We start from the raw sequence: 23,862 nt of genomic DNA on the forward strand, positions 1-23,862 counted from the left end.
CCTGAAGGGTGTCCTGGATCAGGGTGGGGGGTTCCCTTGGGGCATGGGATGGCCTGAGCAAGGAGCCTGTAGTGGTTTTCAGGCTGGCCATGCCCCCTGGCGACCCAAGTGGAGGCCCTGGTATCTGGAATTTATTTACCTTCTACAATTGAAACTTTGTAGCCTTGAGTGGAGGCCTAGGCCGGCAAGGGTAGGCAGAAAGCTTGGCTTCTGCCATTGCCTGGGAAACCCAAGCCTCCCTCCTGCTCTCTGTGACCGGTAGACATCTTGATTGGGTTTGTTTGCATACTTGCTCTGATTGGCTGGTGGGTGTGGCTGGTGGGCTTGGCTTGTAGCAGAGTGATGGTTAGTTTGCATATTACTCTTTTATTAGGTACACACACACACATGCACACACACACACACTCACACACACTCTGAGTGGCCAGATTATCATGTGGTCAGAGGTCATAATAATCTGGCCACTCAGTGTATGTTTATTGATTTTAGAGAGAGAAGGGAGAGAGAAAGAGAGAAACATCAATCGGTTGCCTCTCATACTGGCCTCAACTGGGGATTGAATCTGCAACCTGGGTATGTGCCCTGACCAGAACCCAGCTGCAACCTTCGCATATTTGACTGCATTCCGACCAACTGAGCCACTGGCCAGCTGCAACGAAGCTGTTGACAGTCAGCACAGTGTATGCTTCACTCACGGGGCGGGAGGGGGAGGGGATCTGCAGGATAGGGAACACCTGCAGGGAGGTTCCCAATAGAGTAAATGATAACCTGTAGTGTGACCCTGGGCCATGACTTCTGGGCCTGGGCTATGGGAGCTCTTTAACCTATTCTTCTGTAAAAGTGAGACACTGGGGCACTGGAGACCCAAGATCCTGGTTTGGAACCTGATTGGAGATGCCAGGTGCCAAGGAGCGGCCCAAACTTCCAGCCTTGGAAAAGGCACCTGAGGTGTGAACCAGGGCCAGGCCTGGGAGGGAGACTGCTGGAAGGAGCATTTGTTTTATTGATCATTCGTGCTTAGAAAAGTGGGGCTGGTGAAAGGTGGGCTCATGGCCCACGACCATGATGGTGCCACAGGGGGAACTGCTGGTCCAGTGTCCCAGGAAGGGCAGGAGCCACAGGCCATCCAGTGGAGCATTGACTGAGGGGGGCATTTCCTTGTCCTTTTGGAAATGTCCCAAGACTAGGGCTGGCCCCGGCCCCTCCCTGCCCTCCTCAGGCCTGCTGTGTGTCTGTGTTGGCCATAACCCTCCATGGGGGGTCTAGTTCTGCCTCTGTGCCTCGCTGTCTCAGCTTCAGTGGGGAGGAGCCACGGATGGAGCAGGACTCACACTGGCGAGTATCCTCCATTCCATCCTGGCTCTGGCATTCTCAGGGGTGCAATTTACAGGCAGGTGGCCCAAGGTCGAGGCAGCTCTTAGGGTTTGTGAGGCTGTGGTTGGCACAGCCTGGTCATCAGAGCCTACTGCCAGGTACCAGTTCCATCACAGGCTTCTGGATGCAATGAAGATGCTGACCATGACGATGATGAAATGAGGCTGGTGGCCAGGTTGTTGAAGTTAACTTGGCGTGCTTGGCTGAGCTGTTGAGGTTGTACCTGACAAGGAAGATGAGCAGCACACCCATGCAGATCTGCAGGGAGATGGAGATGGCACCATCAAGGAGCACAAAGAAGCCAAAGCCAGGGCTCTGGTCGATGACTGCCTTTGGCTGTGAGGTGTTGGCCCTCAGCCGGGTGATGTCCAGCATGCTCTCTGCAGTACTCTTCTTGTTGGTGTAATGGTTCACGTTGATGGGCCTGTTTCTGCCCCAGCGGGTTGGCGGAATGTCTGGGGCATTGGGCGAGTCCAAGCGCAGGTCACTGTTGAGCTCGTAGCCCTCGGGGGCCGAGTCCAAGGTGCACACAGTTGCCGCTGCCCCCCTCTGAATCTGAGACCACCTGCTCCCCATTGCGGGTTCATTTTTAATTTTTGAAGAAACTCCATGCTGTTTTCCACAGTGGCTGCACCAATCTGCATTCCCACCAGGCTGCACAAGGGTTCCCTTTTCTCCACATCCTCACCAGCACTTGCCATTTGTTCATGGTAGCCATTCTGACAGGTATGAGATGGTTCCTCACTGTTGTTTTGATTTGCATTTCTTGGATATTAGTGGCTTTGAGTATGTCTCCTGGCCTTCTGTATGTCCCCTTCTGAAAAGTATCTGTTTAGATCCTTTGTCCATTTTTTGAGTGGATTGTTTATCTTCCTTTTGTTCAGTTGTATGTGTTCCCTGTAAATTATGGAGGTTAAACCCTTATCGATTTTAACATTGGCAAATATGTTCTCCCATGCAGTGGGCTTGTTTTATGATTCTTGAGCACTAGTTTCTGGCTCAAGAAGCTTCCTGAAATTTGCTCTGTTGCAGGTGAACAGAAACCCTAAGCGAACTGCCTCAGGTAAAGAGGAAATTCATTGGCTTCTATTGTTGAAAAGGCCTATGGCTTCAGCTGGATCCAGGAGCTCAGAGGAGTTCTCAATTTTGCATTCCCCTCTTGACTTCATTCTCAGGTGGATTATCCCCTTCAGCGAGTGAAATGCCACCACCAAGTTCAGGCTCACATCCTTTCACTGTAGAAACTGCAAGCAGAATGGATATTGAGCAGGCAAGAATGACCCTGCTGATGGTCACAGAAATGGCACAGGTGACAGATGTCCACAGATGTAAGCAAATGCTTGTACTTATCTTTATGTTTTCCAGCCCTTCCCAAACATTAAACAACGAACATGGGCTTAGTTAGGGATACTTTGGTGGCAAATAACAGACACCTTCTCGAACTAGCTTAAGAAAAAATAATTATTTTTTTAAAGAATTAAGGATGGGTTTGGGATTGCTCAAAATGACTTAAGCAAAACGATCATTCATTGGCCATCCAAATCTAAGGCAGTAACTAAGAGGTGCAGTGCTGCCAGGCTTCTGAAATGAAGAGCAAGCTGTGTGGAAACTGAAGTACCCTGAAGTACTCTCAGGAAACTGGGAGTCCACTCAGAATCAGCATGGAAGCCCCTCTCTGCATGATGGCTGGTTGGTTGGTTGGCTGTGGTTGACTTCGCTCTCTCTACATTGGATATTTTTCTTTTTTCTGCTTAGTGCAGGACAAGGCAACTGCAGGCAGTTGCCCCAGGCCCTCAGAGTCACTGGGAGCCTGTACTTCCCTCCAGTTCGCAGGAGAGAGAGTCCAATTGGGCCAATTTAGGGGAGGGGCCACCCTAAGTCCAACTTTTTATTTTAGAATAGTTTTAAAATTCCAGAAAAATTGAGAATATAGTACAGAGAATTTTCATGTATTGCACACCCACTTTCTCCTGTTAACATATTAATATTGTCTAATTGCTATGTTTAATAACCACTATTGATTCATTGTTATTTACTGAAGTCCATACTTTATGTAGATTTGCTTAGTTTTTCCCTAATATCCTTTTTCTGGTCCAGTATCCCACCCAAGTCACCCCATCATGTCTCCCTAGGCTCCTTTTGGCTCTGAGTTTCTCAGACTTTCTTTGGTTTTGATGACCTTGACAATTTGGAGGACACTTGGTCATATATTTTGTAGCGTGGCCCTCATTTGAGATTGATCTTATGTTATTCTCACAAGTAGACTATAGTCATGGGTTTGTGAGGGAAGACCCAAATAGGCCTTTTCATCACATCACATCAAGGTTACATGCTATGAGTGTGACTTATCGCGGTAGATGTTGACAGAGGAAGTGTTTGCCAGGTGTCTCCACTTTACCTTTTAAAGTTCTCTTTTTTCCTTCTGACTTCTTGTCAACTCTTTTCTTATGCTGTTGCTGTCATTGACTTGTAAAGTACCCATGACATCATTTTCTGCTTGAATCTGATGCAAGAGGAAGTGGAATGTCATATCAATTTAAATGCATTAGGAACAGAGTTTCTTTGTTTTGTTTTTTTTTAAACTCTTTCAAAATATGGGGTTTCCTCAAGGGAAGAGAGCATTCTGTCCAAAACGCTGTGCCATCCAGAATGAAATTTGGACTGAGGTTTGGCTTCTTTACAGAGGGTGATTAAATAACTTATCAAAAGAAGCAGATTTATCTTAAATTTTGTCTTCCAAGTATTGTGAATTTATGGGAGAAAAAAGAGTGACTCAGATGCCTGGGGACCCATGTGTTTCCTTGTGAACACATTGTGCTTTAGAAATGTTATTGCCTAAAGAAACAAGGCTTTAAACGTGCCTACAGTATAAATGAACATTTCATTTTAAACAAACAAATAAACCCCCTAACACACCACCTCTGTACCCCTAATAACCTGACCATTGTATTTTTTTTACCCCCAAGCAATTTTGGGAAACAAAAAATTTATATTTTTTTCACTATGGCAGCCAACCTTTTTCCTTTTCTTTGTTAAAGCTGCCAAATATTACTTGCCTTAAAAAAAAAAAAGTGCTTTGAGTACCAGGAAGAGGCAAGCTAAATGAATGATGGGTGACACTATTTCATCAGTGTGTTTATGAAAGAAAACACTGTGCATTGCTGGGTGGATGATCAGCCCGACAGGAACATGGTGTTTGCTCATGGCCGTTTGCTTCTCAACACGTCCTTCAGGCTGGAGTGTGAGCAGGATGCATGTGTGCACATCACAGCTTTACATGCTAGTACTCTACACACTGCCTGCACACCAGCTCTTGTGAAAGACAGCCATGGCAAGTGACTGCAATCCAGCTCAAAATGACAAGCAAAATGATCATTCATTGGCCACCCAAATCCAAGGCAGGGCAGTAACTAAGAGGTGCAGTGCCGCCAGGCTTCTAAAATGGTCTCAACTCAGGAGGAATGGGCAACCCCTTGAGCAAGGTGGACCTTGCCTGGCCAGCTCTCCTGCATGGCACGCCAGCTGGATTGCTGTGGCCAATGGGGTATGCTTGTTGCCACAGAGCCCCAGGCCCCAGTGTTACCTACTGAGTCATTTAGGCCCACAGACGCCATGGCGCATCTGCCACTCTCATCCTCTGCTCCTCAGGTTGCTCAGCTCAGAGCATTCTGTTCCACCCAGCAAAGGGCCTATGGACTTTCCAGCCAGTGCTGAAACCAAGCCCAGACCCGAGACTGAGCCTTTTGGCGCCGGATAGCTGAAGCAGATGCGAGCCTCTCAGAAGGCAACGCTAAGTGCGGAATTTCACAGGGCTCAGGCAGCTTTAGAAATAGGCTCATAGAAAATGATCTCTGTCCAGAACTGTGGCTACCTCCGCCCCCTTATCTTCATATTTGCTCCAGCTTTTGAAACTGGAGAATCCCATCACGTGTGCTCAACTTCAGCTAAAGAACTGTTTCCTCCAGAGGAAAAGGAATGCCTGGTAGCATACTTCGCATATGTATGTGTATATACCCTCCATTCCCTCCTGTCCACACCTCATCCAGAATCAGGGGAATCCTTTCAGCCCCACCCTCTCCTGCCTTATCACCTGGGCTTGTATACACAAACCCTGCTTACAGTATTTTGTGCATGATTGATGGGATTTTCAAGAGCAAATCTGACCACACCCAGTTCTTTTTATTTTACTATTATTTACTTAGCTTTTCAGAAAGTCTTTATTTTTCTGTTACGAATAACTGCTTTTTGTAGTTTTCTCAAATGATTCTATTAATTCCATAATTTTTATGTGCCTGACTGGGATCCATGAAATAAAGTACAGTTCTCCATCCAAAGGCATACAGAAAGGCTCAGATTAAACTGTTTCCTATGTTCAGGAACAAGCCTGACTTTAAATTACTCCTTTAAATTAGATGGGAATTTGGTACAATTTTCATAACATTTTTAATCAGGGTGTTTTCTTAGGCACCATTCCACCAAGTGACAGCTTTCCAGAAGTTGTAGTATCACAACTTGAGTGTAACGGCAGTTTTGTTTAAAACCGGAATTGTGCTGAATGTCGCTTTCTTTTTAAAGCGAAAATACTTGCTTTGTGTAAAACACTGATGTCCTAGGTCCCCGTTACATTTAATCAAGAGTGATTGTACTCGAGTGAGAAGTAAATTTATGTGTTAAATAATGAAACCTCAGGCTGTGTTAAAATGAAAAGGAAAAGAAAAAAAAGATGTTTAAAAAAATTTTTTTTATTGAGGCTTTACGAAATAGGATTTATATTTAATCAGAATGACTAAGGACCCATTTCTAGCAATGAAAGTATGGTGTCTTAACCCAAAAGAAGCCAGTGGAATTGTTAAATATTTTATTTTATTTTTGTCATCTATTTACTATTGCAACCTCAGCTAGGCATATATTGATATGAAATACTTTTAAAATATAGTCTTTTTTTTAAAAAAAAAATAATGGAACCTATACAAAAAGATCACATATTGCTAGACAGGATGTTGAATGATTGATGTTTAATATTTTTTATCATAAAACCTTCATTTTTGTTAGCATAAAAGTCCCTTTAATTATTTTTCATTTCCAGGAAGGTTTCATTGTGAGGTTTATTGTATCAAGCCAGTATAAAGTTTTACAATTTAATCATTCTGAATTCCAAGTCATTTAAGGTAAAAGTGGAAATGTGAATCTTCATAAATTAATTTCTTCTTCTCTTACATCTAAGTCCTCATCCTTTTCATCATCCCCTTCTGCTTGTTGATTCTTTCTAAGTTGACAGGTGGGTACTTGTCCTGTTCCAGATACACACTTAGCTAACAGTAATCTCTGAAGAGGCCACTTTGAATTCGTTCCTGCAATAGCTAAATGAGGTGACTTATCTGGTGGACACAGAGATTTCAGAAAACCTTTTAGTCATCTTCAATCAAGCTTTTGTATATGTTGGTAGGCAGCAGTGTAGGCCTCTAAAGGTTTACCATGAAATAACATTTTTCAGTAGTGATACATTCTGAAAATAGAGCCTTTATATTCTTTATTTTCTGCTTTTCAAAATTGTCAGTAGTTGCTCCAGATGATGAGTTGTTCAGGTAGCACCCCAGGTAGTTTGGCTTCTGCCTGTGAAATAACAGGGCAGCCAGGTGGGTTTCTCTGACATGTTCTTTCTGCGCTATTTGGCTTCTTGATTCCTGGCTGTTAATGTTGCTTTGAGTTCATCTCCCTTCATTTTTATAATGGTTTCATAAGCTTCAAAAATATATATATATATATATATATATATATATATATATATTTAAGTTTATTGATTTTAGAAAGACAGAGAGGAAGAGAGGGAGGGAGGGAGGAGAGAGAGAAACATTGATTTGTTGTTCCATTTATTTATGCATTCATTGTGTGATTCTTGCATATGCCCTGACCAGAGGTAGAACCCACAACCTTGGTGTATGAAGATGACACTAACCAACTGAGTGACCCTACCTTTGGCTTCAGGTTTTTCAACTGCTGCTTGTCAGTAATCCGGAAGTTTGGCAAACTCATCAGCAAAGCTCTTCACCAAGAGGTTGTGGGTTTGATTCCAGTCAGGGCATACAACTAGGTTGTGGGTTCCATCCCCAGTTGGGGCACTTGGAGTGCTTATGGAAAGGCAGTTGATTGATGTTTCTCTTTCTTCCCTTCTCTCTCTAAAATCAATAAACAGCTCTTTCTCCACCATGGAGGTGTGCACATTCGCCTCTCCTTCACCATGTCTTCCCTCAAGACTTTCAGGATCAAGAGGTTCCTGGCCAAGAAACAAAAGCAGAATCAGCCCATTCCCCAATGGATTCAGATGAAAACTGGTAATAAAATCAGGTACAACTCGAAGAGGAGACATTGGAGAAGAACCAAACTGGGCCTATGAGAACTCACTCATGAGAGATGACTCACATATTTATGCTGTATCCAGGTTGCCTACACCGTTAAATGATTGAAAAGATGCTACAGTTGGAGCATTTTAATTGGAGAATTAATGGACTTGTGATTTTTGCTCTGTTGATTTTCCCCCCCTCCTGCAATAGTAGGATGGTTCAGTAATAAATGTGTGAGATCTTTATAAATAAATAAATAAATAAATAAATAAATAAAATTAATAAACATATCCTTGGGTGAGGATTAAAAAAAATCCACGTATAACTTTTGACTTTATATCGCTAGTAGAAAAAAACAGCATTTTCAGTTGTGAATTTGCAGTTGGGAAACGGAAAATACCGTTTTTCGACCCTCCTGGGTTGACTGAATCTGTGGATGTGAAACTGGAGGATACAAAGGGCCTCACATGTGGGTGGATCAGCGTGGTTCAGACCAGCAAGGTCAGGGGTCAGTGGTATATTGTCTGCAAGGCCCAAATAAAAACAGTAAGTTCTAGCTCATCTGCATGTTGGAATCATAATTTATTCAATGGTGTTTAATGGTTTTCTTCCTTCCGTTTGTTACTACTGAGGATTTTGTCATGAACTTTCCTGCAGACCTTTCCACCTCTGTCAATGGACATCCGAAAGGTAACTTGCGTTGCAGAGGTAGGCTTTTTTACAGGAGTTTTTTGGAACCTGGGTTCATGAAAGCTCGACGAGGATTTTATTTGGGACTGGGCTTGTCAGAGTCTCAGTATTTTGGACCCAAATGGCCTGAGCTGCCCGGAAATGGCTGTGCCGGTGGCAGAGCATCTGGGTCGAGCCACATCATGTGTTCAGAATGGATGAGTGTCCTTTGCATGCAGTCTGGAAGAGGGGACAGCCAGCAGTGTGTGCAATAGTCAGGCCCCACCATGTCACCCTGGGGCCCTTACCCTTAGTTCTCATTTAGAGTGCACTCTAAAGCAAGTTCAGCTCAGTGTGCTGGGTCTCTGGGAGGGTGGCGGTAGGGGATGGAAGTTCCTCTGACTAGCTCTGTTTCTGAGCCATTAAGATCCAAAATGTTAGGTAAGGAATTGGAATGGCCTGGAGAGTTAGCAGGGATATTTGGGAGACCTCAGCTTTGTAAACCCATTCCCATGGATCTGCTAAAGGATGCCCATCATCACAGTAGTAACAGCTGCAACCTTTGTAGGGCCAGCCATGAAGAAGGAGCTGTGCTGAGCGTGTGTTCTTGGAATCACCCATGACCATACTTTATATGTGCTCTGTGGAAGAGAGAGGGAAAGACTGAGAGAAATATCAATGTGAAAGAAACACATCAATTGGTTGCCTCCTACAAGCTCCTAACCAGGGCCTGGGCTGGGGAGGAGCCTACAACCAAGGTACATGCCCTTGGCCAGAACCAGGGACCCTTTGGCCAACAGGCCTACGCTCTATCCACTGAGCCAAACTGGCTAGGGCAAGTAAGGCTCCATTTTTGTAAAACAAGTGTATAAATGTAATTTAAAGTGTTGAGCTAATAATGACTTCCTTTTGACTGCACCCTTATTACAATAAGTAATTTATATATATACATATATATTTAATCTCACTACATTGCTATCATTATTATCTCCACAGATCAGGAAGCAAGCTTTGCAATAGCAACTGTTTTGCACAAAGTCACCAAAACAGATGAGCACTTCTATTTATGTTATCTAAAAAGTAAAAAAGAAATTTGGGCTTCCTAATATTTTAAGTTTTAAAACTGCCACATGAAATCATAGGTGTTTGGCTGTTGTAGCCTACAAAAATGGCAAGTGCATATGGTTTGACCTTACACATATATGTAATTTATGAATAATTTATAATTTACAAGTAAGTGATACAATTATAAGTGAAAATATCATGGATTGTCAAGTTGTGCACATATACTGGGGCAAATGGTCAAAACACTGAGTTGTGGAGTTAATAATGATAGCAATGTAGTGATCCCTACCTGCACTCTCACAGGGAAAAGTGTGTTTGAAATGACAGAAGAAGTTTGAGTGAGAATTTTGGGGTGTAGAAGTGGGGTGGGATTCTGTTGGCCCAGGGATAGCTATAAAAACAGATAAAGTGTCTGGTTATAACTAGCATGCTGATGGAAGCAGGGACAGCCATGCACTTACAAAACCTTCCTTGCAGATAGTTTTAAAGGTGCCCTTTTGTGACTTTAATATGTCCTGACTCCACCCACAACCTGAAATTATTCAGGTTTGGAGGCCGCAAAGATCCTGAGAATCAGCAAGAGGCCCATGGTATAACAACTGGGGAACCTTGTGGAAATCATGGGTCTGGTTCAGTAGGTCTGGGCGGCATCCTGGAACCTGTATTGCCAAACGGCGCCCAGGTGTTGCAATGCAATAGGTAGGTGGGTCGTGCTCTGAGAAGCAAGGTTCAAGAGTGTTCTTCATTGCCCTGCCGGCGTGACTCAGTGTTTGAGCGTGGACCTATGAACCTGGAGGTTGCGGATTAATTCCCAGTCAGGGCACATGCCCTGGTTTCGGGCGGGATCCCCAGTGTGGAGTGTATAAGAGGCAGTTCCAGGTGATTAGGGCCTGTTGTGCTCTTTCCCATTCACTTGCCCTTTTAAAGTTTTTGTGCCTTGATTTTCTCATCTCTGTAATGGGGATAAGATGTATCTGGAGGTTCTGGGGGTCAGTCTTTTTCCAGCATATTTCTGCATTCCTTGCCTTGGGGCACTTTATTCTTTCTTCAAAGCCAGCACTGTAGCATTTTCAAATCTCTCTCTCTCTCTGCCCGGACCCTCCTGCTTCCCTCCCTCTGATAAGGATCCTTGTGGTTACACTGAGTCTGCCTGGATAATCCAGGATAATCTACAGCTCAAGACCCTTAATTTAATCATAGCTGTGGAGTCTATGTTTGGTGACATACAGATTTCGGGACCTTAGGACATGGACATCCTTGGGAGCCATTGTTCTGTTCCCCTCAGTGAGTGTAGCAAGAAAGAGCAGGGTTCTCAGTTCCCGTGTGTGTCTTCACTTGGCTGTTTGGCCTCCTTGTGCCTCACTTTCCTCATGCGTGTCACAGGGCGAGGTATCTGTTTCCTGCGGCTGTTGGAGGAGGGAAGGAGTGGTGATGACAAAGTGCCAACCATGTTCCCAGCACTGGGCTCCTGTGTCAGACCCTGCCATAACCAGCTGTACCTTCGGGGGGCAAGTCCGTTGCCTACCTGTGACCACCCCACCCTGGACTGTTTCCCTATTACTTCAGTGAGGGGGTTGGCCACGTGACTTTGAAGTTCTCTTTCAGTGTTGTTGACAATCTATCTATGGCTGTGTGTGTGTGTGTGTGTGTGTGTGTGTGTGTGTGTGTGTGTAGTGAGGGTGGGTGGGATGAAGATGGGAGAGACACTTTGTGAAATGTTTATATTTTTTGCCTTTTGATGTAATTCCAGTCAAACCAGATCTGAAATCATGCAGCAGGAAGCTCCTTTAATTTTTAATTTGTTTTTCTTAGAAATGATTATTTCCACATTGAGCTCAGAGACACTCGAGTCTCATCCTGTCTTCCCTCCTTTATTGTTCCTAAAACTCCCCAGGCCACTGTTTACTGCTGCCAGTCAGGTGGGCTTTGTGCAGAGCAGGCCCTTGGAGCCAGCATTGCCCTGAAAAGGCAGCGCACAGAGAAACCTGAGTTCACCCTGCCCTTCGGGAGGACTGTCATGTCTGTAGGGGAACTCTGTGTAGCTTGTCTTGGATAAGCTGGGGTGGGGCTGTCAATGAGAAGAAATCCAACCTGCAGAATTCCTTGCTAAAATCCACAATCGTGTTTTACAAGACCAGTTGAGAGGGAGTGCTGGGGTGGGGGCTGAGGGGAGGCGTAAAACTGGATTTCTTGGGAGGCAGGACTTCTCTGTGTTTAAAATTTGATGCCAATAAGTTAGTCCTGGTTTTGAAGAATAGAGTGAAGAAGAAAAGAAAATATCATTAATAAATTTCACAAGAACTGAGGCAACAGATACTTTTTATCTTTAAGAGACTTAATCCCTAAGTAAATAAGTCAGAGGTGGCCACTGGCGGCTTCCTAGGCCTCGGAGGATGTAGGAATGGAGCTGGGGTGTAGGAATATTTGTGAATGGGGGTGGGTGGGGTTAAATGCTTCGCCTGAAAGTCAACTTCAAAGTCTTGTTCTTTACAAGCAAGCAAGGACACCAGAGAGTCCTGTGAGGGGCTGGTGGTGCCTCTAGGCTGGGTCTGCAGAAATTCTACAGGGCCCCTTAGCCAGGCAGACTTCCTAAGGGTCAGGATGGGGTGGGGGCACGGTAGCCAGCTTGGGACAAAGCATATAATTTGCTGTGCCTCAGTTTCTTCATTGTAGAGAGCCGCCTGAGAAGACACAAGGACATTCTTTTAATTCTTATCAGCTAAGCCCGAGGGCACTGGCAGAATCCTGTTATCAGTACTGGTTTCTTAATCCAATTGCTTGGAATGAGGAACAAATAGGACCTTGACTCACCCAGGTCTTGATATGCTAAATCTTGTACCAAAAAAATAAGGAGCTTACCCAGATTTTGATGAATAGGATCTGAGCACAACCGAAACACCTTTTGACCTTAAAATCCCATTTGGAAGCCAATAAATATGCTGTGTTGTCTGTGGTGAGTGTGACTGTCTCTCCATCAGAGAGATGGCACCCACCTAGCTCCCAGCTTTATGAATATATTTCTGCCTCTTGTCTCTTTCTTTCTCTAATCTCTTCATCCCCAGCTCCTCCCCTCAGGAACCTGTCGTTTTTCCGTGTGGAACGCAGAAAAAGGAGAAACACCACACTTCATCTGTAAAAAGAGGGTGACTTTTAGCCCATAGTATTTCAAAGGTGAGATGAGCTAGTGGGGCAAAATTTGCGCAGTTAAGAGCAGCTGTGGGACAGCTTCATTGTTGTTTTCTTTTTCTTTTTCTTTCTTTTTTTTTTTTTTAGCTTTATTTTATTTATTTATTAATCTTAATAAATCTTTATTGTACAGAATATTACAATTGTCCCCCCCCCCCCTGAATAGCCCTCCTCTACCTGGACCCCACCCCACCCTTTGCCCTTACCTCCTCCCCCAGTCCCCCTGCTGTTCTCATCCATAGGTATATGATTTTTGTCCAGTCTCTTCCAGTACCCCCCACAAGACACCCCTTTCCCCCTGAGAATTATCAATCCCCTCCCATTCTATGCCCCTGAATTGTTGTTTTCTGATTGTAACTGGAGTCTCTTAGCCTCAGCCCATTGACTCCTTGATCCACAGACTCCTTGCTGTGGAGTGTCCCCTGCACTGTCGGATGTTTAACATCATTCCTGGCCTCTGTTCTTGAGGTGCCAGAAGCAGCACCCCCTTCCCCAAGTCAGGAAAATCAAAGCTGTCTCCAGGCATTGCTAAGGATCCCCCATATAACTAAGTTATAACTAAAATGCATGCCTATTTTGGTAAACAAAACCAAAACTAAACCTAAAAATGTATCAGAAAAATATAGGAGAACATGAAGAAGAAATAACTTTCTAGGAGTCTGTTCCCATTGAAATGTACATAATTACAGAGGTTTTCTTTTTTTAAAATTTAAAATATATATATTTTTATTGATTTCAGAGATAAAGGGAAAGAGAGAGTTAGAAACATAAATGATGAGAGAGAATCATTGATCAGCTGCCTCCTGCATGCCCTCTACTGGGAATCGAGCCTGCAACATGGGCATGTACCCTGACCTGGAATCAAACTGTGACCTCCCGCTTGATAGGTTGATGTTCAACCACTGAGCCAGACCGACTAGCCTGTGGAGGTCTTTCTAAGCACACACACACAAAGTACACACACACACATACACAAATATTAAATATGAATTTACCTTTTAATACAAATGGTCATATACATACTATTTTATTGTTATACTAAAGGCCCAGTGCACAAAATTCACTATGCAATGGACCTCTAGTATAACAGAGGGGGTGTTCCTCAGCCCTGCCTGCACCCTCTCCAATCTGGGACCCCTCGAAGGATATCCTACTGCCGGTTTATAGGGATCGGGCCTAAACTGACAGTTGGACATCCCTCTCACAATCTGGGATAGCTGGTTCTAGCCACTCACCTGTTTGCCTGCATGCTGATTGCCATTAACCACTGCCTGCTGGCCTGCTTGCCTCCAATTGTCCCCCCGGCTACCCCTCACCTTTCCTCCCCACTGGCTTGCTTACCCCCAAATGCCCCCCTGCTGGCCTAATCATTCCAAACTTCTCCCTCCCGTTGTCCTGATCACCTCCAACTGACCCCCACTGATAGCCTGCTCACCCCAAACTGGGTCCCTTGCTAGTCTGCTTATCCCCAACGGCCTTTGCCATCCCATCCTAGCCTGATCACCCCCCAGTGACCCAAGGTTCAAGCCCCTCCTTTTTTCTTTCTTTCTTTTTTTTTTCAGTGCCTCCTTGAGTGGAGGTCAGGGCCAGCCAGGAAGCTTGGCTTCCTTTATCGCTGGGGGCAACCCAAGCCTCCTGTTTGCTCTAGCTCCATGGCAGGCCGCCATCTTGGTTGGGTTAAGTTGCATACTTACTCCGGTGGGCATGGCTTTGCATAGCAGAGTGATGGTTAATGTGCATGTTTCTCTTTTATTAGTGTAGATTAAGTAACACTTTATTTTACTAAAATTGTCTAACAAGGGGAGAAACCAAGATGGCTGCCTAGGTAAGCACTAAACTGCCACCTCGCACAACAATTTCAAAACAACAAATGAAAAACAGAACAGACATCATCCAAAACCACAGAAAAGCTGGCTGAGTGGGAAATCTACAACTAGAAAGAAGGAGAGAGGCTCTCAGATCAGGGGAGCCACAAAGCGCTGAGGTAGGGAGATGCGTACGCAGAGAGAAAGGGCTACCAAGTGCCTGACTGGCGGGAGGGGAAAGGAAGCCCCCGACTGCACTGAGCCCCAACACCGACTGCACTGAATTCCAACCCCGGCAGAAACCTCGTGGACCCAGGCTCATGTGAGTAGACTCTGGACTGTAGAGAAAGGCACCCAGAGACTCAGAGACTGGGAGTCTCGGGAGAGCTGGGAGCCGCAGCAGACAGCATCTAGAGTTGCGCTCAAGTGAGGTGTGCACAGAGGTCTGACTGCGGAGGAGGTTGCAGCAGCCTCTCCATAGCGGAAGGAGTCAAGCTCCTGAATGCACTGAATCCCAGTTCTGACTGCACTGAGCACTGAAACCCAGTTCTGGGTGAGCCCTTGGGGCACCCATGCTCTTACAGGGGAATTTGGACTGTCAGGTGGAAACTCAGGGGAGCCGTGGAAGGCAGAGGTCTGAGGCACATGTACAAGAAAAGGACTGACGAGAAGCCAAGACTGTCGGCTCAGCCCTGAGACTTCGTCTCATCCAAGCTGAGCACAGAGGCTTTTGCAATTTTGCAAGTCTGATCCTATAAGACTGTTCCAATACAGAAGGTATCCCGGTGAAGACACAGCTGATACTCACATCCAATTGACCTGGAGGTCAATTCCTCCCAGTGACACTAACAACAATCAAGACTTAGCTACAACAAGGCTGTACACACAGACCACAAAGGGGAGCACCAAGAGTGTCCACCTCAGGTAACTGGGGAGGCTGAGCCACTGTGCTCTATAGGACACCTAGCACACAAAGCCACCCTACCAACTCAGGGAAGCAGCGGAAATGAAGCGACAAGAAAACATCTAAAACTAAAGAAATGGAGGAGAACAAAAGACTGGATATAGAGTTCAAAACCATGGTTATAAAGTTTTTTAAAATTTCCTAGAAAAGACCTTTGAGGATAGGAAAAAGGACCAACTAGAAGTTAAACATATACTGACTGAAATAAAAAATATTATACAGAGATCCAACAGCAGACTAGAGGAAAGAAAGAATGAAGTCAAAGATTTGGAATACAAAGAGGCAAAGGACACTCCTCTGGAGAAGCAAGAAGAGAAGATAATCCAGAAAGTTGAGGATAGTGTAAGGAGCTTCTGGGACTTCAAGCATACCAACATCAGAATTATGGGGGTGCCAGTAGAAGAGAGAGAGCAAGATACTGAAAACCTATTTGAAGAAATAATGACTGAAAACTTCCCCCACCTGGTGAAAGAAATAGATTTTCAAGTCCAGGAAGCACAGAGAATCCCAAACAAAAGGAATCCAAAGAGGACCACACCAACACACATCATAATTAAAATGCCAAGGGCAAAAGACAAAGCGAGAATCTTGAAAGCAGCAAGAGAAAAGCAGTTCGTTACCTATAAGGGAGCACCTATATGATTATCAGCTGATTTCTCAACAGAAACTAGGCAGGCCAGATGGGAGAGGCAAGAAATATTTTTCGGACCATAAGACGCTCCGGACCATAAGACGCACCAGTTTTTAGAGAAGGGAAATGAAGAAAAAAAGATTCTGAAACAAATAGTGTCCTAAAATATTTTATGTGCATTAAAACCCAACATCACAGTCATAAACACATGTAATCAACCCTGTAAAGTAAACAGCAGCATTTAGAACTATTTTAGAGCCGGGCAAGCACACAGAGACCACATAGAGCCGGGCAAGTAAAAAAACTTTTTTTTTAAAGTATATGTGTAGGCTATATTTGGACCATAAGACGCAGGGACTTCCCCCCCCCCCCCCCCCCCCCACTTCTGGGGGAAAAAAAGTGCATCTTATGGTCCGAAAAATACGGTATTCAGTGATGAATAGCAAGAATCTGCAATCAAGATTACTCTACCCAGCAAAATTATCATTCAGAATAGGAGGGCAGATAAAGAGCTTCACAGATAAGAAAAAGCTAGAGGAGTTCGTCAATGCCAAACCAGTATTATATGAAATGCTGAAAGGTATTCTTTAAGAAGAGGAAGAAGAAGAAAAATAAGTAAAGATAAAAAGTATGATCAACTAATATATATCAACAAGTGAATCTAAAACTCAAGTGAATTAAAAATCTGAGGTACAGAATAAACTGGTGAATATAATAGAATCAGTGGCAAAGAAAGGGAGTGCATTGATAATTATCAAGGGGAAAGGGGTGTGGGGGGTGCAGGAAGAGACTGGTTAAAAATTGTACACCTATGGATGAGGACAATGGGGGGGAGGTAAGTGCAGAGGGAGGGGTGGGAATCGGGTGGAAGGGAGCTATGGGGGGGATGGAGGAACAATTCTAATAATTTGAGCAATAAAGATTTATTTAATTAAAAAATAATAATAAAAAAAATAAAAAAAAGTCTAACAATTTCAGAAGGAATGCATGCTTATTGTAAACAGGTGGGACAATGGAGAGATCTTTGAAAAGGAAATAACCTCCCTTCCTACTTGGAAAATGCATGTGTATGGCATAGCATGTGCACCTCACACATGAAATTAAAATTTGAAAACAACACCTTGACATACACAATGCAGAGTTCTAACATAACATTTATTCACATATAATGTCAGTAAACTAAGCAAAAGGATGATTATTCAAAAGTCTAATTCACGTGACTCATTGACATGCCCCTCTGGCAGCAGAGGAGGAGTCAGGATGCTGATGGCCCAGTGATGAAGATGGTTGCAGGGAGACTCATGCATCTCCAGTGGCCAGTGTGCTGGAGGTTCCTGACAGCTCATGAAGCTGGAACCCCACACTTTCCCTCTGCACTGGGCCCTGCAAATTCTGTGGCTGGACCTGGTGAAGCTTCTCCAGCTAACTCTCCAGTCTCCTTGAGGTCAGAAACCCCTCTCATAGGAGGACAGGGACCTCGCAGACCTCCAGGTCTCCATATGTGTTCACAAACCAAACCCTGTTCCTTTATAGCAGGTTTGGAAGCACCGGACATGGGCACAGAGGAGATGGGGAAGAAAAGTGGCTGCAGGGGCAGCTGGGCTTCCCAGGAAAGCCTATGCTCTGTCTCATGGGGTCACCCCACTGATCCAGCCATGCCCTCTGGGCTTCTCACGGGCAGCAAACCTTCAGATTTTAGGAAAACTGCCAGACTTTTAAAGCGTGATGCCAATTCACACTTCGAAAAACATGAATCAAAAGAGACTTTCTACTAAAAACTAATCTGGACTCTTCAGAAATGTCCATGTTATAAAAGACTAAAAAGCAAAAATTACAGCATGATAGTCATAGACCAAAGGGGACTAAAGAGATATGATAGCTAAATGCAAGGCAGAGGATGACAAAGGACCTTATGGGACAGCTGGGGACATGGGGATATAGACTGTATATTAGTAAGAGTACGTGTACCATTATGTTGGTATGTTAATAGTATAATAATATGCTACTGTCATGCTGATATGCATGTTTTATGTATATTATGTCAAACTAAGTATGAAAACCGAGTGTGGTTATGTAAGAGAATGTCCCTAGGAGACATACGCATATCTCAGCTATATGTCTATAGGGAGAAAGCAATGTGAGAGAATTGTATCAAGTGGTGAGACTAAGTGAGAGTATATGAATGCTCATTATTCATTATATATATTTTTTTATTTTTTATTTTTTGACAGTTTTCAAAATAAAAACTTGGGGAAAACATTATAAGGCCTAACTCTCTCCATCTCCCCCTTAGCAAATCTGCAGGTCAAACTGGCTCATGAGCCCCTGGCTCATGACATTTGAATTAAACTATCTGACAAACAGGGAATTTCCTGCCTGACTTTTACCTCTGTGAAGCCTCCCTGATTTCCTGGGAGCTAACCCGGTCATTTGTTCTAGGCAGTTGATAATGATAGATCAGGCCACTTGTGTAGAGGTAGGTGCCTATTTGTCTTCTCTTAATTAGGCTATGAATGGAGAAGGCAATGTTTCTCACTCTCTTTGGTATTCTTCCCTCTCCCCCATATTATAAGGACTAGAATGAGCTGTTAATTCTAGTCCTTATAGATTCACTGTTGATAGATATGTATTTGTTGTTCATAATTTTTATCTTTACCTTTTTCTTCTTATTCCTCTTCTTAAAGAATACCTTTCAGCATTTCATATAATACTGGTTTGGCAGTGATGGAGTGTTTTAGCTTTTTCTTATCTGTGAAGCTCTTTATCTGACCTTCAATTCTAAATGATAGCTTTGCTGAGTAGAGTAATCTTGATTGTAGGTCCCTGCTTTTCATCACTTTAAATATTTCTTGTTACTCCCTTTTGGTCTGCAGAGTTTCTTGAGAAATCATCTGATAGTTATATAGGTGTTCCCTTGTAGGTAACTAACTGCTTTTCTCTTGCTGCTTTTAAGAGTCCGTCTGTGTATTTAACCTTTGGCATTTTAATTATGATGTGTCTTGGTGTGGTCCTCTTTGGGTTCCTCTTGTTTGGGAATCTGCACTTCCTGGACTTGTATGTCTATTTCTTTCATCTGGTAGGGGAAGCTTTCTGTCATTATTTCTTTAAATAATTAAATTTCAATTTCTTGCTCTCTCTCTTCTCCTTCTGGTACCTCCATGATTGAAATGTTGGTTTGCTTGAAATTGTATCAGAGGCTCATTATACTATCTTCATATTTTTGGATTATTTTTTTCTTTTTACTCTTCTGATGGAGTGTTTTTGCTTCCCTCTATTCCAAATCTCCGATTTTATTCTTGGCATCCTGTACTGTTGATTCCCCATAAATGATTCTTCATTTCAGTTAGTGCAGTGGTTGGCAAACTGAGGCTTGCAAGCTGTGGTTTGCTGCTCTGTTGACTAATGAGTTTGCTGACCACTGACCTAGACTCTTGATTCCAATCATTACAGGCTCTTGTTGTTCCTTGTGATTAAGCCCCTATCCCAGTGGTCAGCAAACTCATTAGTCAACAGAGCAACAAACTGCAGATCTCAAGCTGCAGTTTGCCGACCACTGAGTTAGTGTATCCTTCATTTCTGATTGGTCCTTTCTCATGTCTTTATGTTCTCATTAAGTTCCTTGAAATTATCACCAAGTTCCTTGAAGCTCTCATTAAGATCTTTGAGCATCCTTGTAGCCATTGTTTTGAACTCTGTATCTAATAGTTTGCTTGCTTCCATTTCATTCGGTTATTTTTCTGGAGATTTCTCCTATCCTTTCATTTGTGACATGTTTTTTTTTTTTTTTTTTTTTTTTTTTTTTTTTTTTTTTTTTTTTTTTTTGTCTCCACATTTTGGCTGCTTCCCTGTGTTTGTTTCTGTGTTAGATAGAACTGTTATGTTTCCTGGAATTAGTAGAGTGGCCTTGTATAATAGGTGTCCTATAGGATCCAGTGGCTCAGACTCCCCAGTCACCTGAGCTGGGCACTCTAGGTGTGCCCGTGTGGGGGCTGTGTCCACTATCCTGTTGTAGTTGAGCCTTGATTTCTATTGGCATCACTGGGAGAAATTGACCCCTAGGCCAATTTGCTGTGAGGATCTGCTGCTACTACAGTGGAAGAGTTGCTGTGCAGGAGACACTCCTGTGGACACTTCAGTGGGGCTTGGGTGTTCACTGAGTTTGCCCCTTGAATATGTGGCTTGTAGTGTGGAATGAAGCTGTCTCTACTCCCTCCCTCCCCTCCCCCCAGGTGCACTGGCTCTGGGGCCTCCTGGGAGGTGCAAAGTCAGCCACTGTCTGGGGCCATCTGTCTGGAGCAACAGAGCAATCTGCAGATGGCTGCTACTTTTTATTTTATTTTATTTTATTTTATTGATTTTTTACAGAGAGGAAGAGAGAGGGATAGAGAGTTAGAAACATCGATGAGAGAGAATCATTGATCAGCTGCCTCTTGCACACCCCCTATTGGGGATGTGCCTGCAACCAAGGTACATGCCCTTGACCGGAATCGAACCCGGGACCTTTCAGTCCGCAGGCTGATGCTCTATCCACTGAGATGGCTGCTACTTTTGTTGGGCTTAGAGATGGCCAGAAGAGGCCAAGCTGTGAACCTTGGTAAGATGTTACTAGTGAAGGGCCTAGGGTCACTTATGGAGAGGTATGGGGCATATTGAGTTCAGCTGTTACTTGAGAGATTTTAGGAAAGTCTGAAGCCTGAGTCAGGACAGGCCATTCATATAGAAAAGCTACTGCAAACAGTTTTGGGTGGAGCTGCAAATTGGGTGGGGCAGGGTCTCTAGGAGTCACAGTGTGAGCCAGATTGATGGAGACTAAGATAGCGCCTGCCAGTCAACTGTGTGTGTGTGTGTGTGTGTGTGTGTGTGTGTGTGTGAGTGGGGGGGGGGGCAGGGTTGGGAGGGAGAAGTGTCTCAGCAGAAGAACAATGGAACAATGACCTCAACCAACATTTTTGTCTGGGAGAAAGCTGCTCCCAATTCTTCCTCAGATTCCAGATCGTTCAGTTCCCACCTGTATGTCTCTGGGTCTTTTAAAGCTGCTGCCCCAGCGCTGGAGCTCAAAGGGATCAAATCTGAGTAAGTTCATGCACCGGCCCTTCAATAGGACCTGCTGGGCCTCTAACAGCCCTTGTATCACTCAGCCACAATCCCTGCTGGTTTTTACAGCCTGAAGTTATGGGGACTTCTCTTCCCGGCCCTGGAACTCTGGGCTGATGGGTTCTTGGGAGAGGCCTCCTTATTGAAAACATGCCACACATGCGGGTTAGACCAGCCCATCCCATGCCTCTCAATGTGGCTTCTTCTTTAATTCTCTAGTCCACATGTGTCAAACACAAGGCCCGCGGGCCAAATCCATCCCGCCAGGCCTTACAATGTGGCCCGCACCGCGCTGTCATCACTGCACTCCGCTGCGTTTCCATCACAATGACAGTTTATGACTGTTCAGTAAACCATTCGGCCCGCGATTTAGGCTGGATTTTAGATTTTGGCCCCTTCTCTGATTGAGTTTGACACCCCTACTCTAGTCGAAGGGCTTCCATCCAGCCCCATTTCAGACGGTTCTGAATGATGGTTATTCTCTATTTTGGTTGTGATTTTGATGTGATTTTGAGAGTATGCAAATATTGCATTTACCCATGCTGCCATCTTGGTTTCTCTGTCTGAGAAGTGGAGTCTTTATACCAAGAGACCATGAGGCCCCCTGAAGTTCAGGGGTTTTGTTCCTGCAGAAGAGGAGAATGGGGACAGTAAGGAGCAAATAGCAGTCTCTGCCACATCCCAAACCAGCAGAGGGCCTGGCATATGCTGAATCAAGATTCAGCGAACTGCACCCCACAGGCCAGATCTGGCCAGCTCAGCTGCCTGTTTGCTTACAGTCCATGAGCTAAGAGTAGGGTTTACATTTTTTAATGATTACATTTGAAATGGTTAAATAAGAACTTACTATAAAGAACAGCCTTGCCAAAGCCGGTTTGGCTCAGTGGTGGAGCGTCGGTCTGCGGTCAAGGGCATGTACATTGTTGCGGGCACATCCCCTATGGGGGGTGTTCAGGAGGCAACTGGTCGATGTTTCTTTCTCATCGACGTTTCTAGCTTTCTATCCCTCTCCCTTCCTCTCTGTGGAAAATCAATAAAATATAATATATAAAAAAAAAAAAAAAAAAAAAAAAAAGAACAGCCTCTGTGTTGCCTCTTAGCCACTAAAACCTAAACTATTTACTGTCTGGCCCTTTAAGAAAAAGTTTGCTATCCTGTACTAGATAATTAATACATTCTTTTAAAGATTTACCTTTTCCAGTGTTTGCCAACCATTTGCCATGTGTCAAATCCTGGAGATGCAGCCACTCATCCTCGTTGGGCTCAAGGCTGGCAGGGGACAGAATAAGACATAACTAGTGAAATGTAATTGATTATGACCATGCTCTGTGCTGTGAAGAAGTATGGGGTGCTGTGGATATATAGGATGGAGAACCTAAAATATTTTGGGCAGACCTGGGAAGGCTGAGGAAGGACTGCTAGCTGAAATCTGAAGAAGGCGTTAGTCTGGCGCTGTGTGTGTTAGGGAGGAGGAAAGCATTTTAGGGAAGAACAGGCCATGAGTGAGGAAAGGTCTCAGAGTTAACAAGACTGACAGGAGAGATGGGAGGAGCAGCATGGAGCCTAGGGAAATGCTTTTCCGCCAGGACCTGCAGGAAACCTATCAGCTGGAGTGCTGCACATCGTATCCGCTGTTTCTGTTTTTGGCACCCTCTCAAATCCCATAAAATAGCCATTGCTAAAATGTGCCCACTGCCTGTCTTTCTTTTCGTCATTCCCACTGCCTTCCTTTGAATCTCTTATAGAAAGAAAGAAAGAAAAAAAAAAAAAAAAAAAAGGCAGGGATTCCAGAAAGACTGGTCCAGCCACATGGAAAGCGGCCCAGGAAACTGCTTGGTGATGGCTGCAGATGCCGTGAGAAGAAAATTATCCTGTAATTGAAGGGGAAATTCTTTATTAGGGTCGTTGAAGAGGTCTACGAGCTGCTTTCATCTGTGGCTTGCTCCACGCTATAATTAATTTGGATTCAGGAGGCTTCCCAAGCCTCCAGTCGCACCATTCTTAGGGAGCAGGACCTCTGTTGTAGGCGGAGAAACCGAGGCTGGCGAAACCGAGATGTGGAGCTTGGGGACAGGACCTGCAGCAGAGAAATGGTTTCTGAACCCTCAGGCCTCAGGCTTTCCGGAAAGAGCTCTCAAAGCCAGTTGCTCCCCAAAAGGAAGAGTTTCTAAAAAAAAAAAAAAAAAATATATATATATATATATATATATATATATATATATATATTGTTATTGATTTCAATATATATATATATATATTGTTATTGATTTCAGTTTGGAGATCATGTTTCCATATCACAGCTGGTTAAGGAAAACCCTGCTATTGTCCAATGGGCTTTTCTACTTTTCTTGATTCTTAACTAAAACCCTGCTCAAATACGGTAGCTTCTTGGGTCATGTAAATAAGGAAGTCCAAGAGGAATATCTGCCTTTAGTCACGTCTAGTCTCTGGGATTAAGTGATGTCACCAGCTTTCTCTCTCAGCCTTTCCTGGCACTGGCTCCTCACTCCTGAATGCTCGTTCTCTCTCACTCTTTTGCATTTTCTGTCTCTTTTCTGCTTTCTAGAATATGAGATGGCCTCAGTGGTTCATAGAGCTTTTTTTTTTTGCACAACCTCAAGGGAAAGATGGCTTCTTCCCAATAGATCCAGAAAAATCTCAAGAGAGAACAATATTGAGAGGCACAGAGATAGTAAAACGGATACCAAAGAATTTTATTATCCCTCCCTTGGA

The 23,862-nt window shown here is 44.1% G+C and overlaps 1 protein-coding gene and 2 pseudogenes across 1 annotated transcript; 1 reads left to right on the forward strand and 2 right to left on the reverse strand.

Moving 5' to 3' along the window:
* Positions 1 to 1,083: 1,083 nt before the first annotated feature.
* On the reverse strand, positions 1,084 to 1,950 carry LOC118708454 (annotated as a pseudogene).
* Positions 1,951 to 6,564: 4,614 nt separating this feature from the next.
* Positions 6,565 to 7,614, reverse strand: LOC118708455 (annotated as a pseudogene).
* On the forward strand, positions 7,598 to 7,836 carry LOC118708096 (60S ribosomal protein L39-like). The gene has a single exon (XM_036419070.2). It carries the CDS (start codon positions 7,613 to 7,615, stop codon positions 7,766 to 7,768), a length of 156 nt encoding a protein of 51 aa, XP_036274963.1. The 5' UTR covers positions 7,598 to 7,612; the 3' UTR covers positions 7,769 to 7,836.
* Positions 7,837 to 23,862: the final 16,026 nt, after the last annotated feature.

This window comes from Pipistrellus kuhlii, unplaced genomic scaffold, assembly GCF_014108245.1.
Source record: "Pipistrellus kuhlii isolate mPipKuh1 unplaced genomic scaffold, mPipKuh1.p scaffold_m20_p_6, whole genome shotgun sequence".
NCBI lineage: Eukaryota > Metazoa > Chordata > Mammalia > Chiroptera > Vespertilionidae > Pipistrellus > Pipistrellus kuhlii.

Coding starts and splice junctions, on each gene's coding strand:
- LOC118708096 (XM_036419070.2), top strand. CDS start 7,613: ATGTCTTCCCTCAAGACTTTCAGGATCAAGAGGTTCCTGGCCAAGAAA.